The sequence below is a fragment of the Carassius auratus genome, chromosome 6, assembly GCF_003368295.1.
Source record: "Carassius auratus strain Wakin chromosome 6, ASM336829v1, whole genome shotgun sequence".
Lineage (NCBI taxonomy): Eukaryota > Metazoa > Chordata > Actinopteri > Cypriniformes > Cyprinidae > Carassius > Carassius auratus.
Window position 1 is genome coordinate 21,975,694 of NC_039248.1, and position 18,015 is coordinate 21,993,708.

The following is an 18,015-nucleotide window of genomic DNA, read 5'->3' on the forward strand; positions in this document are numbered from 1 at the left end:
CATCTACTTTTACATTATACTCCTCTACGTCCACTACGTTCTCAAAACTCAGGCAATTTGATAATACCTAGAATATCAAAATCAACTGCGGGCGGCAGATCCTTTTCCTATTTGGCGCCTAAACTCTGGAATAACCTACCTAACATTGTTCGGGAGGCAGACACACTCTGCCTCCCGAACAATGAAGTATGGAGTTTATGTGTGTATGTATGTATGTTTGAACGTCTTTGCAATGTGCATGCTTATTTTGTAGCACAGTCACCACTGTACATAATCATTACATAAAAACCCAGATACTGTCTTTCCTTAACAAACAACAAACTATGTGTCACAAGTATGTGCGTGTCTTTGTAGGAGGTGCTGCTTCATGATGTAATGACACACCTCAAGACCGCACTATAAAAACAATATAACAAAAGGGGAATCACATGTTCCTACTGAAAGCAACCGACCACTTCTCTTCAGGAAAATTGGCAAGACTTAAAATGGCCAAAAACACCAATATTCGAATCAGTCTCCCAGCAGTCTGCTTTGTCTGGCAGATTGCAATGATTATCCTGTTTGGTGTGTTCATCCGTTATAATGAGGAGTCTGACACTCACTGGATCGAACACAGAAGAAGGAAAAATATTTCCACAAATTCAGAGAATGACTTTTACTATAGATATCCAAGTAAGTAACAAACATGCCACAATGTTTTGCTGCAACATTCTATATTTACTTATATAGCATTGATTAATTGTATACATTTTGAGGTAGCAATTTTCTCTTCTCTACTTTTTTTTCTGTAGGTTTTCAGGATGTGCATGTGATGATCTTCGTTGGTTTTGGATTTCTAATGACCTTTCTGAAGCGTTATAGTTTTGGTGGAGTTGGCTTCAATTTTCTCATCGCAGCTTTTGGAATTCAATGGGCTCTGCTGATGCAAGGCTGGTTTCATTCCCTGGATGAAAATGATGGAAAGATAAAAATTGGGGTTGAGAAGTAATTCATTTTTTGTATTCTACTTTATGAATTATGACATCATGAATCATCACTGATATGTTCACCTACATGTTTAGGTCCCCTTTATAGCAGGGTTCCTCAAATCTTGTACTAATGATCATGAAGACATTGATTAGCATGTTTAGGTAAACTCAGAGCTAAACTCTGCAGGAAAGTGGATCTTGTGGGCAGATTTGAGGATCCCTGCCCTACAGTGTCACTTGACTGACATGCTTTTCTATAGGATACTGAATTCATGTTCCATTTTTGAAGCAATGCATAATATATACACCTTTAATCTGTTTACGTAAAATTTAACTTTATTTTTATTTTTTTTCAATTCAGCCTTATTAATGCAGATTTCTGTGTGGCCGGCTGTCTCATTGCATACGGCGCTTGCCTTGGAAAAGTTAGCCCAGTGCAGCTGATGGTTCTTACTCTATTTGGAGTCACCCTGTTTGCTGTTGAGGAGTACATCATTCTTGAACTCCTACATGTAAGTTTAAATCCACTTATTGTCTTCTTACCAACATACGAAAAGGAATTTGTCATTTTGTATTATTTCACACTTGCATAGGCAAAAGATCCTGGTGGTTCCATGGTCATCCACACTTTTGGAGCATATTATGGTTTGACCATATCTTGGGTCTTATATCGACCAATGCTATCGCAAAGCAAACCTTTACAAGGATCTGTTTACCACTCTGATGTGTTTGCAATGATTGGTGAGTGAAGAATGTCTCTATCAGCTTTTCTTCATTGCATCAAGAAGGGTATAACAAAAGGTTATACATTTTCCCTCTCTGTCATTCAAACCACATTCACTTAAAAACATTTAAATAGCTACATGTGCAATGTTTTTATATATATCTGTGTGTGTGTGTGTGTGTGTGTGTGTGTGTGTGTGCTCTTGTTTTTGTGACACATCAGGACACAACTCTGTATAATGACATGGGTATGACACAGGTATTACAAGGAGAGGGCGACTTATGAGGACATAACCCATGTCCCCATTTTTCAAGACGCTTATAAATAATACAGAATGAGTTTTTTTTTTTTTTTTTTTTTTTTTTTGAGAAAGTTAAATTGCATAAAATTTAATATATACAGTTTCTACAGTATAAAACCATTACGCCTATGGGATGTCCCCATTTTTCACAAACAAACGTGTGTGTGTGTGTGTGTGTGTGACCCCGGACCACAAAACCAGTCTTAGGTGTCAATTTTTCAAAATGATCATCTGAAAGCTTTCCATTGATGTGTTGTTTGTTAGGATAAGACAATACTTAGCCTTGAATATCTGCAAAAAAAAAAAAATGAGAAAATTGCCTTCAAAGCTGTCCAAATTAAGTTCTTAGCATTGCATATTACTAATCAAAAATTAAGCATTGATATATTTACAGTAAGAAATTTCCAAATATCTTCATGGAACATGATCTTTAAATAATATCCTAATGATTTTAGGGATAAAAGAAAAATCTTTTTTTGCCCCATATAATGTTTTTTTTTTTTTTTTTTTTTTTTTTTTTTTTTTTTGTTATTGCTACAAATATACCCCAGCGACTTAAGACTGGTTTTGTGGTCCAGGGTCAAATATATTAAATTAGAGTTTGAATCAAATTTCACACATTTGACAATGCAAAAAGTGCTGGGTTGTTATTTGTTGCTTATTTAGTGATTTGGAACAAAATAAGATCAAAAGTTCCCTTCACTTCAGGGGCTTTTCCTGTTGTATAGATTATCAAAAGGTTCAGAATTATTACTAATTTTTGTCCCGCTTCCTTTAACAGGCACTCTCTTTCTTTGGCTGTACTGGCCTAGTTTTAATTCTGCTATTGCAGATCATGGAGATGGCCAGCACAGAGCTGTTATAAATACCTACCTCGCACTTGCGTCCTCAGTTCTCACTACCTTTGCCATTTCAAGTATCTCACAGAAACATGGAAAGTTTGACATGGTATCTAAATCTCTGGTTGAAAATCTGAGTTGATCTTTAATTGTTCATAAAATAACTTCTTGACTTATTTAGGTACATATTCAGAATGCTACCTTGGCTGGTGGTGTTGCAATGGGAACAGCGTCAGAGTTCATGATTACCCCTTACGGCTCTCTGATAGTGGGATTCTGCTCAGGCATCATTTCCACATTTGGATATCTCTTTCTGACTGTGAGTTTTGCTGTGTTTTATAGTACTGAAAATGTTCATAATAACGTTGAAGTACAATATGCATATTATTTATTGACAATAAAATTAAATTGATTTAAGTGTACTTTATAATGCACTGCTAATTGTCATACTTTTTTTAATGTCCAAATTAATTTCAAGCAATCACTTTCTTATTTATTTATTTTTCTTTATTAGCCTTTTATGGAAAAAACTCTCAAGATACAAGACACTTGTGGAATACATAACCTACATGCAATGCCTGGAGTTATAGGTGGTATTGTTGGAGCAATTACTGCAGCTTCCGCCAGTGAATTAGTTTATGGAAAAGAAGGGTAAGTGTTTATATATATATATATATATATATATATATATATATATATATATATATATATATGTGTGTGTGTGTGTGTGTGTGTGTGTGTGTGTGTGTGTGTGTGTGTGTGTGTGTGTACACACACAAATACATATGTATACACACACACACACACACACAATCACACACACAGTCATAGTTGGCTTCTGTTTGTACTGTTGCAGTAAATATAATGAAAGCAAACTATTGTGTGATGTGTGATACCATGGTTTCTGTTCAGGCTGATTAATACTTTCGACTTTAAGGAAGCTGTTGCTAACAGGACAGTCAACATTCAGGGTGGTTACCAGGCAGCTGGTCTTTTTGTGGCAATAGCATTTGGCCTTGTAGGTGGAGCTTTGGTTGGTGAGTGCAAATAAAGTTAATCAGGTAAACTACTTTATGTGTTTTTAAAAATATGCATTACAGATGAGATTTTATGTTGTGGAAATTTCCAGGTGGCATATTAAAGCTGCCAATCTGGGGAGACCCAGCAGATGCCAATTGCTTTGATGATGAAGTTTACTGGGAGGTAAGAAAAGTGTTTTTAGATTAACTACATGGTATTAAGTTAAACAGAACTGATACATTTTAGGATTCCTGTCAAAAGACTACTTGCTTTATCAATTGGGGCAAATAGAATTTGTGGTGTTTATTTTTAGGTTCCTGAAGATGAGGATGAGAATATTCTCTCTAGACAGCCAAACTTGAACCAGACAAGAGACATGCCAGATGCGTGAGTATATCTGTGGGAAGTTTAAAGTCACTTGACATGAAATTAATATCAAATTGCATTTAAGAGATTAAGAAATTGTGGTTTAATATATTTAATGTAAATACTTTCTGTAAAACTGTTGTAATATTTTATGTACACAGATATCAACGGAGTCATGTGTAAGAAAAAGAAAAAGAAAACACCCTGAAAAACTTCACTTCCTGCAGAACTTCAGCTGTGAATGATGTTTGAATAAGAATTAAGAAGCGTTTACAGATTGAGACTAGATAAATAACTCAATGGAAATTTTTAAGTCTGTCATGTGCTTTGGGTTGTACAATGTCATAATCCTAAAGCAATTTGTCTGAAGCACCTGACTAACCAGTGTTGCCACTGCTACTTCCAAAAAAAACGAATCCAAACATGTTTATTTTCTTTTTTAAATGCTTTATATTCCTACACCAATGCTCTGAAACTTTCTTATCTTTCTTTGCAGTCTAACTATATACTGTATATCAGTTTAATATTAATTGCATTTTCTTTTTGCATTACTATAATAATGAATTTACAGAAAAATACAAGGTTGACTTTATTAAGCTATAGCATACATGAAAAGTTAACTACCCATGTTATTTAACCTCCCTAATATAGTCAAGGTTTTTTTTTTTTTTTTTTTTTTTTATCATATATCAGTTTAGTTGTTTTTTGAGCACTGAAGGACTTTGACTCTACAATGTGATTGGCTTTGACAGGTGAATTTGCATATTTGCCTGTGGCCTTTATTTAAAGGAACACTCCGTGAGCAAATAAACTTCCTACTGTCATGAATGTTGAGAGCTACATATTCATCAAAACTGTTTGTTCAAAAGTCCAGTTCATTAAAATAATAAGTAATCATTCCCATTAGATAGCATCAGATCAGTCTTGGAATCATTCTTTGCATTTATTGTCACTAAAATCGTTGTCTACATACATGGATAGTCTCTTGTTGTCTTCCCTTGTCTTTGTTAACAATTAACATTTCTAGCATTGGCAAAAAAAAAGTAACTAGTTGGCTTTTTATTTTATTTTTTTACACACCAGAAAAATGAATGTTTATGGATCAAATTAGGGATGGTGCAAAAACAAGCAAACAAAAAAATCATTGCAGAGCATAAAACTGAGAAAAGAGAACAGACTCTGTGGAACATATTAGCTACACAGCTGGTGTTTTTTGCACTAATTGACCTAAACTTTTTGCCTAAAAGGAAGCGCTTGGAAAAGTGGTAGCTAGGGTGGGAGGAGGTAACAAGTGAGGCAGCCTTTTCAGCCGCAGACTTTTCGATTTATAGTTGTACATTGGACACAAATGCTCTGTGCAGACTAGATAATGTTTTGATGTCTGCCTTTGAAATTGACCGACACAGCTTCAAACTAAATCCAAAATGACTGCCCTAAGATGTTTTCATAATTAAATAAAAATATTGCAAGCAATCGTAACAGACATTAAAATAGGTTATAGGCTACATGTTATTTTACAATAACATTGTTGTTTTTAAACAGTTCACCCAAAAATGAAAATTTTGTACGTAATGTAATCAGTGTTTTGTTGCTGTTTTTTTTTTTTTTTTTATTTACGTTCACCGTGTGTGCGCTGTCTTCTGAACGTAAACCACGCTGAGTAATTACATTGATTATGTTCTGGGGTACTCTCCAAGATGGTGTAAGACAGTAACATAAGGAGAAGAATTGTTGAATAAACTATGCTATTATTGTTTTTTTTTTTTTTTTGCACACAAAAAGTATTCGCGTAGCTTCATATAATTATGGTTGAACCCCAGAGGTCACATGGACTATTTTACCGATGTCCTTTACATTTCTGTGCGTTGATTGTGTTAATATCCTTGCTGTCTATAGAGGGTCAGACAGCTCTCAGATTCCATCAAAAATATCTTAATTTGTGTTCTGAAGATGAACGATAGATCTTACGGGTTGGAACGACATGAGGGTGAGTAATTAATGACAGAATTTTCATTTTCGGGTGAACTAAAATGGTATTACTCTGTTGTACAACTCAAATGGTACAACTCTGTTGTAAAAGCTAGTTTCTTTAAACTTAGACTACTTACCAAATTGAAGCCATTTCTATCTTTCAAAGATTTGGAGAGGGTTATACATGCTTTTATCACCACTCGCCTGGATTATTGTAATGCTTTAGATATAGGAGTTAACCAGGCCTCTCTTTCTAGATTGCAAATAGTTCAGAATGCTGCTGCTCGACTCCTTACAGGAACCCGTAAACGAGAGCACATTATGCCTGTTCTTGCCTCTCTTCATTGGCTACCTGTTTGTTTTAGAATACAGTTTAAGATTTTATTGTTTGTTTTTAAATCTCTTCATGGTCAAGCCCCAGCTTACATAGATGATCTACTGAAGATGCATGCTCCTCTAAGGTCATTGAGGTCTGCTGACCAACTACTCTTATCTGTTTCTAGAACAAGACTTAAAAATGGAATGATCTGCCTATGCATGTCAGAATGACTCCCAGCCTTGACAATTTTAACTCACGACTTAAAACTCACTTTTATTCATTGGCTTTTAAACCAGCCTGAGAGTTTCATTTATGCATTTTATTATTTTAGTTTGTCAATTGTTTAAACTGTGTATTGTGCTCATGTTATGTGTTTTTAAAATTTGTTGCAGTTATGTCAGTTTCCAGCACTTTGGCTAACCTTGGTTGTTTTAAATGTGCTTAACAAATAAAATTGTATTGTATTGTATTGTAACTAACCAAAAACAGCAGACACCCTTTGTGTTATTTTTACTCTGTTTTACTAGTTTACTGAATCGTTAGCTATTTTGCTGACATCATTTATCAGTCTTCCTATTTTCTACATAGCCTATCTATTGTTTTTACATGTTCTATTTACTAATGCGAAGTTTCATTATTTTTTACATAATCATCATTATCTGCAGTACTATGTTATAACATTATACAGTCAGTTTACTTTAATGCAAGAGTTGCTTAGACATGGTCAGGCTGACTGGTTGGTGATAAACTTCAACTCTGATCAAAGGCTCTCATAGATAATGATTCCCCCTTTAGACAACCTTGTGATAATGCAAATGAATTGCTGTAATTTGATCCCTGTGTTATATATCAGAGCGGCAAATCTTCAAAGTGTTTGAAAATGAAACCTTTCCCCTTTAACGTGATCAGTCTAACATGTCTCTACAACTTTAATAAATAGTGTGTTCTTTGTTAACTTTTTGAGTCATCCTCTACTTCTCATTATCCTGTACTAGTGTCCATTCTCAAGTAGTGTATCAGGTTTTTGCTGTTGCCTCTTAGGTAATCAATGATGTATCTACAGTAGGTTATGCAATGTTTGCTTACTAGAGGCTTAGATGACTAAAACTCATGTATAATATATTTGAATATCTGTTTATTTTTGAAGTCTTACATTATATGTATTTTATTTATTGCAACTGCTTTTACTGCTTCTTCCAAAAGCATAATATAAAATATTAAGGGATTTTTTTGTTATTAGGTAAGCACTAGAATAATATGTATATTACCGCCAATAGGTTCAACATTGTTCAACATTGAACATTAAATATGTAATTATTTGTAACATATACTGGTAGCACTTTATTTTACCATCCTGTTCCACATGTGCATACAATTTCATTTTTATAGTAATAACAATAACTAGGTAATAACTAGGTACTTAACCCTGAACCTAACCCTAAACCTAACCTTATTCATGTGGTTACTTTATATTAAAATATTTTTTTTTTAGGTAAGTACACTGCAAGTATATTTAAGTGCACGTACTGTTAGATAAAGTCCATCCCATTTACTAGGAATTTCTGAGTGAAAATAGTTTCAAAGTAAATAATACACTTTATTTTCTAGCCACTCGCCTTTTAATAAAATCAGATGCACTATTGTGTATATGGTTTTATAGCTACCTGTTGATGCTGAGCATCATTTTGGGTGAGACTGTCATGTCATATCATGTCTGTCATGTATTAGGAAACAAATGAGTTATAGTGTAAACCATTAATTATTTGTTCCCAAAGCAGATGGTTTCTGGTTGTGCAGGTACATCCAGTCATGGAAAGTTACTGGAAACTACGTCGATCCCCATGCATCTGAGTAAGTCATCATCTGAGAGATCAGCACTCAGTCAGCAGTCAGAACGTATTTAAAATAAAATACTTCTCTCCAAATTGGATTTGTCAGAACAATAACTTATGTGCATCAGACCACCCTAAAAATAAATGACTAAGACCATGTATCAATATTAACAGAATATGGGGCATTTTTTATTGCCTAGGTTGAAGGGGGACTCCTAGTTTTATATAATGAAAAATAAGTACTAGCAAAATTGAAACCCAGAAGAACAATTACATTTACGCTGGAGAATTTAATAAGCTGTTGTGCAGAAATTATGAAAACAAAACTATTGCGAGTGCATTGTGTAAGTGAGATCTTCTTGTAATGGATGATAGTGTGCTTGATTAGTTCAAATAATTAAAATTCATTTGAATTATTTCAAGGGAAACAAATGGGGTAATCATTTATAATTATTATGTAGACTTGGATATACAGAGTAAGAAGGATGGTCCCTTTTTAAGATGTCTCCTATGTTGTAGACCTACACATGCTAGTCGCAATGAGACCTGATTGTGGTTCCTTGTTTTGTAACAGCTGAGACAAAAGAGGATTACATGAACAAAAGCCTCTGTGGATGGTTGAGGAGGATATCCTGAAGCCAACGGGATTTGTTTACATCGTTGTATCAACCACAGAACTAACACAGGAGCACTAAAATATGCAAATATGCTTAATAACCAAAGAGCTGCAGCCATGAAGAGCACAGTAGTTAACGCCCAATTCTCATTTTTCGGGAAGGCATCTCTGAATGTTTTGTAAATGGGCTGAAAGTTGCAACATAAGGGGTTAGTTCAATATTTTTATTCCCATGCCAGTGAAGACAAAATCCCATGCACCTGAATTTCAAGGTTAGCCTTGTAATATTTTAGAGGTCTTTCAGCAGCTGTGAGTGAAAGACTCTGGTCTCAGAGCAGTGGTCCAGGGGGCGACTGCAATCCAGCTGTGTTTTTAAATGAGGAACATCCATCTGAGCCTCTTTCCACTACTTATTGGCAAAGGAAAACAATCAGCTAGATAGAGAGAGAGCTCCACGCTGTGGTAAGAATTCAACACACACACACACAGAGAAAACATGTGCTTCCACTTAATGAGGAAAATGAATTCAAGAACATGATGGATTTGTTTTGCATGTTTTTAAAGATGAATCTGTGGGTTTCACTTTTTTTTGAAAAAGAAAAAAAAACAATCCATGGAAGACTTATAATTGTTGTTGTTGCGTTACACTTTATGGTTGAAAAGACCAATTATGAATTTATAATCAAACCTTTCCCTTGCCCATCTATTTGTATGTGAAATGGTACATAGTGCATAACACCTTCATATTATGTGTGTTTTATGAAATTTTTGATTAATACAACTACCTTCAAATGCATTAATGTAAATTAGCAGGTTTGTAATTGCAGAGATTTGTGTATTTGTCCACGCTGTTAATGTAATGGCTGTTCAAAGTGTTGTATAGCCATATAGTCGTTTGAGCATTTCAGGGGAAAACAAGGTTTGGAAAAACAACAATATACACAGTACATCCAAACAACTGCAGAACCTGGATGTTTTTGCCCATTTGTCCTTTACGCTTAAGCTTTTATATACATAATTTATAATATTTAATTAATTTTTTAATTGATTTTGAATGACCAATAATGCCTGTGGGATAAAGTGAAAGAAATCCTAAGGCTGTTTGAATAAAAATGTAGGAAAGGTAGGTAAGGCATTAGAACAATGGTGGTCTTAAACACTACGCAACGAAATAAATAATTTTGTGTATCTTTGAAATACAAATGTTTTTATATATTTTTATTTTTGTAATTAAAATCAAACTTGTGAGAAGCCAGCTGCATTGACTGCCTTCCTTTGTGTTCACAAAGACTCAGGGGATTCCTGCCAATCAGGTCAATCAGACTATGATGGTACTGTGGTGAGGGTGGAATCCAAACTTTCTCATCGAAACAGGAATCTTTTTTGTATGTTAATGAGTGAAGAGGCGGATGTAAATGAGATGATTTAGATATGGAGCTCCCAATCCAGCTCCTGTCATAACAAAAAGTTAATTAAGAAAATAATCATTCTATTCAGCACACTCATTCAACTCTCCCCCACATTCCCTAAAGACGAGCAAAAAGAAAAAAATCAACTTTGTGTTTTTATTACAAATGAGAACGCTGCATTACCCATTCAGTATGCATTGAGTTTGGTGCCGCTTATTCAAATCAGGATTGCCTGTGGAAAAACCTAACTCAATTACTTTAGGGAGCCCCAATCGTCTATGCAAATATGCGGATGTATACATAGTGTTTACATACAGTGTCAGCCTAGTTTCCCTGGATATTTTCATTGACTAATATGCCTTTAAAAGGCGTCCTTAAAACTGCCATTTACCTGTGAACATTTACGCTCGGGGCTGCTTAATTTTACCTTATTGCATGGCTCTCTGGAATACTTATTTTTGGTCAATTGCAACATTCAGCACTCTGATATTTATATTCAAGGAACTGAAAGCATCACTAGCAGTGGGGTTTGTTCATAAATGATTTGTTTATTTTGATTGAAGATTTCATACAACTTGTGTGTGTGTGTGTGCGTGTGTGTGTGTGTGTGTGCATGTGCAAAATACTTTTGTTCATGAAGGAATGACTTTGATCCAAAAAAAAGTAGTAGGGACTTGGGAGTTGAATTTCTGACTTTCTGGCTACATTGTAATGGATTTGTAACTTAGAACATATTAAAGATCTGAACTGGTTATTGAACAATTTGTTTTGTTATTGGTTATTAGTCCGTATAATTGTAAAATTGTGCCCAGTCTTTTCCACATTTAAATATAAGACTGAAACCAACAAAATTCACAGAACCAATGAGGGTGTTTCGGTTTTATTATTTATTCTCAAAAAGCTGTGGTTTTAAAGGTCATCATTTACTCACCCTTAAGTTGGAAAAGTCAGTGGTTGCCATCAAATGTTTGGTCACCAAAACTCTTTAAAATATCTTCATTTTTGTTCAACTGAAGAAAGCAACTCAAACAGATTTTGAAAAAAGTGGGTGATGTTAATGATGACAGAATATTTATTATGGGGTAAACTACACACTTCATAGGCCTAACATTTAAATTAAACTCTCCTCAAATTAATATCCACAAAAATACTTTGAATAAAGGCTTGTTAATTTTTGATGATCGAGATTTAAGAGTCCCATCACTAGGTAGTGATGATTAATTGATAGAAGTGCAACTACGTCTGTTTTTGACTGTATTGAAAAAGACATTAGAGGACTTTTTTTTTTTTTTTAAGAAAACTTGAAGATAATTTATGCTCCTCGTAAAATAATTAAATAAATTTAAACTCAAACATATTTCAAGACTATGTATTACTTTATTTAGCAGTTACCAGCTGATTGTACATTATCCTTTATTTGTTAACTTTCACAAAGATAACTGTTTCTTAGTTTGCTCATTTGGCTAATATACAACTTGCATGCATGAATGCATTAGTAATCCCACTCAAAGGAAGTCATATTTGTACCTTTTATGTAAGACTTGTGGTCTTATCTTCAGCCAGCTCAATGAAAATTTGATGCAGCTATCTGCTTATTTCAAAATCTGTTTTCAGATCTGTGGGATATGTTCACTAGCATCCCAACATCACATCAAAAAGACTTCAATCAAGCCTGTAAACATCTGACAAGATATTTAAGCATTGTGCATGCCATCTGTTGTCCTTGTCATCGCTTGTTATACACACAGATTATTCTTGTAACAGTGACATCACAAATTTGCCTCCCCTCACTACCAACTAGAAAGTGAATAATTGAAACAGTTGAAAGACCTCATGAGATATGGCTTCAGCAAGTTCATGTTCCAAGATTTCACAGTGCAAATATACTTATAACAGTTGGAGTGCAGAACCAAGGCACCAAAAAAACAAAACAAAGGAGAGCATGTGGACCAATTATTAGTCGTATAGATTAATGCTTGGCAATGTTCAAGTCGGACAGATTTTTGTTCAGAAATCCAATCCCCAGCTGAGCTGTTTGCTTCACAAGCAAATCCCAGCTGCATCGGTCTTTTACAACACCTGTTCAGGTTTTTTTTCTACACAAGCTGCGCAGGTTCTTCGCAGCTGACTCACAAATCACGTCAAGTGCGTAAGTGGGGTGGACAGATAGCCTTCTTTTGCACGCTAGTGTGCCATTCCTTCTGTGATCATGCATCCCCACGGCCCACCCTTAAACCTCCCAATTGGTTATTTCTAGTCTCGAGGTTTGCAATAGATAAATAAAAGGGTTCATTATGAAGAGTATGAAAGATTGTCCTAATAATTCAATGCATCATTGTTTAAAAAACACACATTACAAATAAATATAAAAAATGAGTCACCTGCAGTCTTCTGCCAATATGTTTGTGCAGTCTTGTATGAGATAGTGAAGTGCTCTGAGCATAAAATATTTCACATGCTCAGTATTTTAATGAACCTGCCTATGGGGTACAATGGAGATAAGGATTTTGATGAGAAAATAAATATCATAATTTGGAAAACTATCAAATTTTTCTGCCTGTTTTTCATAATAAAAACCAAATACGCAAATGCTATCTTTTTGTTTGTGTTAAATTACATTTGAATGAGAGAAGATGAAATATTAATGAATGGTATACCCAGTTTTACTTCCTTGTACTAAAGCTTGGAATTAGAAATGTGGATGGGGTTGAAGTTTAACAAGATTTGTGGTTATTCTAATATCTGCTGCAACCTAATGCAATACAATACAGTTATCCTCTCTTATACTGTATGAATGGTAAAGTTCAATCTATGTTCACAAACATTCAAAAGAAGTTTTTAATTTTTTGTCAAGCCTTTAATCTGTGTACTACGTTATATGATCAAAAGGTTTGACATAATCTCTGTCTGCTGGCATCTCGGTTTAAGACTAATTATTTTCATCAGCTAAGCATCAAAAGACGGTGATGCATACCAGATGTCACTGACTTGAGATTTATGTGCAGTTTGTTATGCTACAGATTCATACTTTTTAATATGAATTTAATTTGCTTTCACGTACCTGAGTAGCTTCAGAATAAACACTGCATTGCTTTTTCATCTGAACGTAAACTTTGGCGAATCATAATGCAGTAATTTACATGCCTTTGACATAGGAATTTAACCATGCGGCTCTGATTCAATTATACATTTCTCCATGACAGAATTAGATTTAAGCTATATGCGAGTTAATGCAGAGTTCACAATCATAATCGAACCTCGCACACTTCTGACTTTTGCAAATGATGTCAATCCCACAGAGCTTCATGCTGAGATTTTCTCATAAACAGTCAAGTATGATTAACTGTGTTTATGTACAAGGATGATATAAATCAAAACTGTGCTTATTTATTTATTTGTTAATATTTTATTTTATTTTGATTTTGATATTTACATATGTTGACACCCTGACTTACTCTAACTGGGTGATTTTTGGTCTCAACCAACTGGCTGAGAGCCATTGCTTTAGCAGTTACTGTACCATATACTACACTTACATAGATAGGATGGTTCTCTGTTTCTAATATGGTTATCTATACTCGGTTGTCAGTAACTATACAGAAAGAAAGATGAGAGATTTTATTATTTCCACCTTTAATTTCAGATGTGCAGAGAAATTCCATGAGAGTCATTATCTGTATTTATAAGGCAGATACCTGTCCAAAGAGATATGAATTGCATGTGCCAAGTCCACAGATGATGGGGTCACTGACGCTGTATGATTTCCATTTCACGTGCAGCATCTCTCTCCCTCTCTCTCTCTCTCTCTCCGTGTATATTTAAGAATGTCTGTGGCTCTGTTTGAAGGTGGTTAAAGGGCAGAGGTTTGGCCTCTCACTCTCCCTCTCAGTAATTGCATTTATGGAAATGGTCTTGGCAGCCTTTGCCCTTTACTTCTTATTTCCTACTGCAAGAAATCATGGAAATTCATGACTTAATAGAGGAAAAATGCTCCTTTAAGACTTAGTTGAGAAGATGGCACAGATATGTGGCATACAACTGCAGGAAATGGGGAAAGGAAAGCTGGGTCGCCAAAGCACATATTTTGTCTTTTGTTGATTACTGTCAGTTTCCCCACAGTGATTTATGTAAAGCAATTAGCATGAGTAATGTGGGAGCACACGCTTCTGTGTTTGTTTGTTCTCCCAAAAGAGCAGTGAAAAATTAAACACCTGCATGGATCTATAACTAGGCTACGCATTCTGGAAACAAGCAGCTGAGCACAAAAAGGCCTATGACAGCATTTTCAATTACACCAGATTGGATGTGCTTCCTATCACTCTTTGCATAAAGAAATATGAATTTCATTTATTATTTGTACATTTATGTGAATTAATGATAAGAAATGCAAATATCATATCAAATTAAATTTTACACTAGTGATGTGTTTACTTTTTAACAAGGCATGGTGGTATATGTAAGTATCTCACATGCATCTATTTTATACTACTTTACATAAATAAATCAAGTATTATATTACTGTATAATAAATGATATTGGAGTTCTAAGATAAGTTGAGACTAAAGGAAAAGCAAACAATAAAAATATGTTAGCTTTTGCATTGCATTTTGTTCTGTGATTAGAATTCAGATGGCCTCCTCAGCACAATCAGCCAAACATCAACGGAGGCCAAGGACTTTGTCTTGCCCTGATGTTGCATTCCCTTATCTTACTCAGTGCAACTGAAGGCAGCCTGTTCCCCTGGCAACACATCCTACTGAGTCTTTTTAAACCACCCCACTATCTTTTTCTCTTTGTTTAGTTCTCACTCTCATCACCATCTCTGTGGTACCCTTTTCTTGCACTGTTAGAACATCTTGGGGGTTCAGTGGGCCAGCATATGTCATTTCCTCTGACCAATTGAAAGAATTCACAGGTCATGCTGATGGATCTAAGCGCACCTCTTTTCTGTATTTCTTTAGATCAGACACCACAGAGACAGTTTAGAGCAGAATTATATTACCAAACAGATCTTTAATGATAATCATATGACTATAGTTAGTTTCACTATTTTTATACACACACACACATACACACACACACATATATAAAGGTGCACTCATTAAAAACAAATATTAGCGATACAGAAGCCTCATGGTGGCAGACATGTTAAGATCACATGTATCTCGGTAATATCAACACTTTCACTTTGTGTATATTATATCTTATTTTAAGTTCTGTGTATTTATTCAATTGTTTATACATTTTTGTTAATACAGTAGAACTGGCAACTGAAATGTTCACTTTTACATGATATTGCATCCACATCACTAGGTATCAGTATAACTCCCAAGAGGACTACTAGATTTGTGAGTGCAAATATCATCCAAAATCACATACAGTCATTTCTGAGAAGGTACTACTTTTTACTAAATAGTTATTTGCAACCAAGAGAAAAATATGTTCTGTCATCTTCTTACTCATTAACATATTGACACTTTGTCGGGACCCCTTGGAGTCACTTTTTGACCCTCAAGGTACCCCTTTAGTGCCATTTTCTAATGCAAAGGTACCTCTTTAGTGTCACATTTGACATGCAATGAACTGACACATCACATCCACACATTATTAACCACTGAGAATTGGTGAGTTTTACCATAAGTTATATAAATCTTGCTTCCTGTTTTTGATATTCCACCTCTTGGATCCCTTGGGATGTTCTTTTTGGAACCGTCAAAATATTGCTCAGATAAGGCTATTTCTTTGCCTGAAAAAAAAAAAAAAAATACAGTATGTCACTGCTGTTGTAAATGTCTTCTGGCCGTGTTTCAGGTGCACTATTGTGCATCAGGCAATTCTATTCTGAACTGAGGAAGAACTTTGAGACCTACTGTGCTTTTCAGGGTCCTCAGCTTAAGTGCTGATTTTATCATGTTTCCCTCAACTTGTTCTGACACCTTTTGGCCCAGCTGGGAATGGTTTTCTGTTTCATCATTCATTTGAATCGTTAAAAATAAACAGAAACATTTGGACAGCTGTTATGAGAATTTTACAATTTACTCTATACAGTAACTAACCAAATATGGCAGCAACTATCACCACTGCATTTGATTCCAGTCGCTCTCGTCTAGCGTAAATGAAATGGACTGCATAATTTAATGTGAATGTGGAACAGTATAATAAAACAAATAGCATTTGGGAGTTTGATTCTGCGATGGCCTTGCAGACTGTTGATAACGTTAAGCCTATGTGCCGCGTATGTTCTTGCCAAATAGCAGGTGGTACACAATTCAACCCATCTGTTCCTATGTGCTTGTATAAGGCGAGAAAAGTACAAAAAAAATCACTGAGATTAGGCATATTGATATTGCATTTAAAATGGTAATATAAATGTGAAAGAAGGAAAATAAAAGAAAAGCAATGCCACATTTGTAATGTAATCTGCTATACATAATATCTTGTTACATAAAATAGGTTACATAATACATAGATCTTCATCTATGTGACCAATTTGCCAAACAGAATGGGGAAGACACACGGGTCAGTTTATGTTGATAAAAGATAAACCTATAATCTAAATTCTGAAAGAATTATGCAGTTTCTCATAGAGGCAAATACAGGATTGGAAGGGGGTCAGAGGTGATCTTATCTAGTTTGTAGTAAAATAATTTTGGGAGGATGGAGAGAACTAGGTTATTCCAGGTCTGTAGGTCCAAACAGAATGTTCCTCCAAGGGACCCAGGAAAGATAAGACTGCTGTGTCCCCACTGCACATCAGAAATGGTTTTTGGTCCCAGCTGTGGCTGTGTGAACATACCTCATAGATTAGACTCAGCCAGCAATAGCATTCACATAACATTTCTTCCAGTCTCGTACAGTGGAAGAAAGGTTTGTTTTTATCCAAATATCTGTCTTAAGTCACTCCTTTACCAGTGTTTCAACAAACAAAAATAATGATAAAAAACATTTCTTCCTATATTTATTTTGTGAGACAGACAGTGCAAAGATATGACATGATGTTCTAAAAAAAAAAAAAAAAAAAAAAACTACATTCGAAAAGCTCTGAATATCTCAATGCCTGTCTCCTTGCTCTCCCTACAACTGTCCGAAATATCCACCTTACTGTCTCAAAATGTCCTCCCCCTGTCTTTCCTTCTCAGATCTCAACTATCAGTTACAGGCAACGAGACATTATTCCCTCTCTCTCATACTAATGATGACAGTGATGTAACCTTATCATGTATCTGTAACAATGGTCAAAATCCAGACAGGCATAAGCTCTAAGCAGGGGCGCTGCACAAGATCCCCGGGCCCTATGCATAGGCAGTACAAATGGGCCCCCATCCCCTTAAAAATATATATTCCAGACTTTTCAAGGGCCCTCTCTTCCTTTGGGGCCCTGGTAATCAGTCCAGCGCCCCTGGCTCTAAGAAATATACTGTGGCAAGTGTACCAGAGGAAATGCAATCTAATAGGGCCCTCTTGTGGTAGAAGAGTAATAATGAAAATGAAAACGGTTGATCAGGGCAAATTGTCACAGCTTGGCTATATTAAAAGGTAACACTTCAGTAAGTCCATTTTAGGTGTTCTAACTTTGCAGCTATGTCATCTATCAGTCTGCTTAATAGCTTCGTACATTTTTAGACATTTTACTGACTATAAGTAACTTTT

At 35.2% G+C, this 18,015-nt stretch overlaps 1 protein-coding gene across 1 annotated transcript; it reads left to right on the forward strand.

The window, feature by feature from the left end:
- The first annotated feature begins 369 nt into the window (after positions 1-369).
- On the forward strand, positions 370-5,828 carry rhcgl1 (Rh family, C glycoprotein, like 1). Its single transcript, XM_026265592.1, has 11 exons — positions 370-672; positions 792-984; positions 1,330-1,480; positions 1,562-1,709; positions 2,775-2,941; positions 3,014-3,151; positions 3,347-3,483; positions 3,745-3,869; positions 3,962-4,035; positions 4,166-4,239; positions 4,380-5,828. Exons 1-11 carry the CDS (start codon positions 429-431, stop codon positions 4,399-4,401), a joined length of 1,473 nt encoding a protein of 490 aa, XP_026121377.1. The 5' UTR covers positions 370-428; the 3' UTR covers positions 4,402-5,828.
- Positions 5,829-18,015: the final 12,187 nt, after the last annotated feature.

What these genes read in the sequence shown, in the direction of transcription:
- rhcgl1 (XM_026265592.1), top strand. Translation starts at nt 429, where the DNA reads ATGTTCCTACTGAAAGCAACCGACCACTTCTCTTCAGGAAAATTGGCA. An exon ending in CTTTTACTATAGATATCCAA is followed by an intron (nt 673 to 791) that starts GTAAGTAACAAA and finishes TTTTTTCTGTAG; the next exon opens with GTTTTCAGGATGTGCATGTG. An exon ending in ATGATGAAGTTTACTGGGAG is followed by an intron (nt 4,036 to 4,165) that starts GTAAGAAAAGTG and finishes GTTTATTTTTAG; the next exon opens with GTTCCTGAAGATGAGGATGA.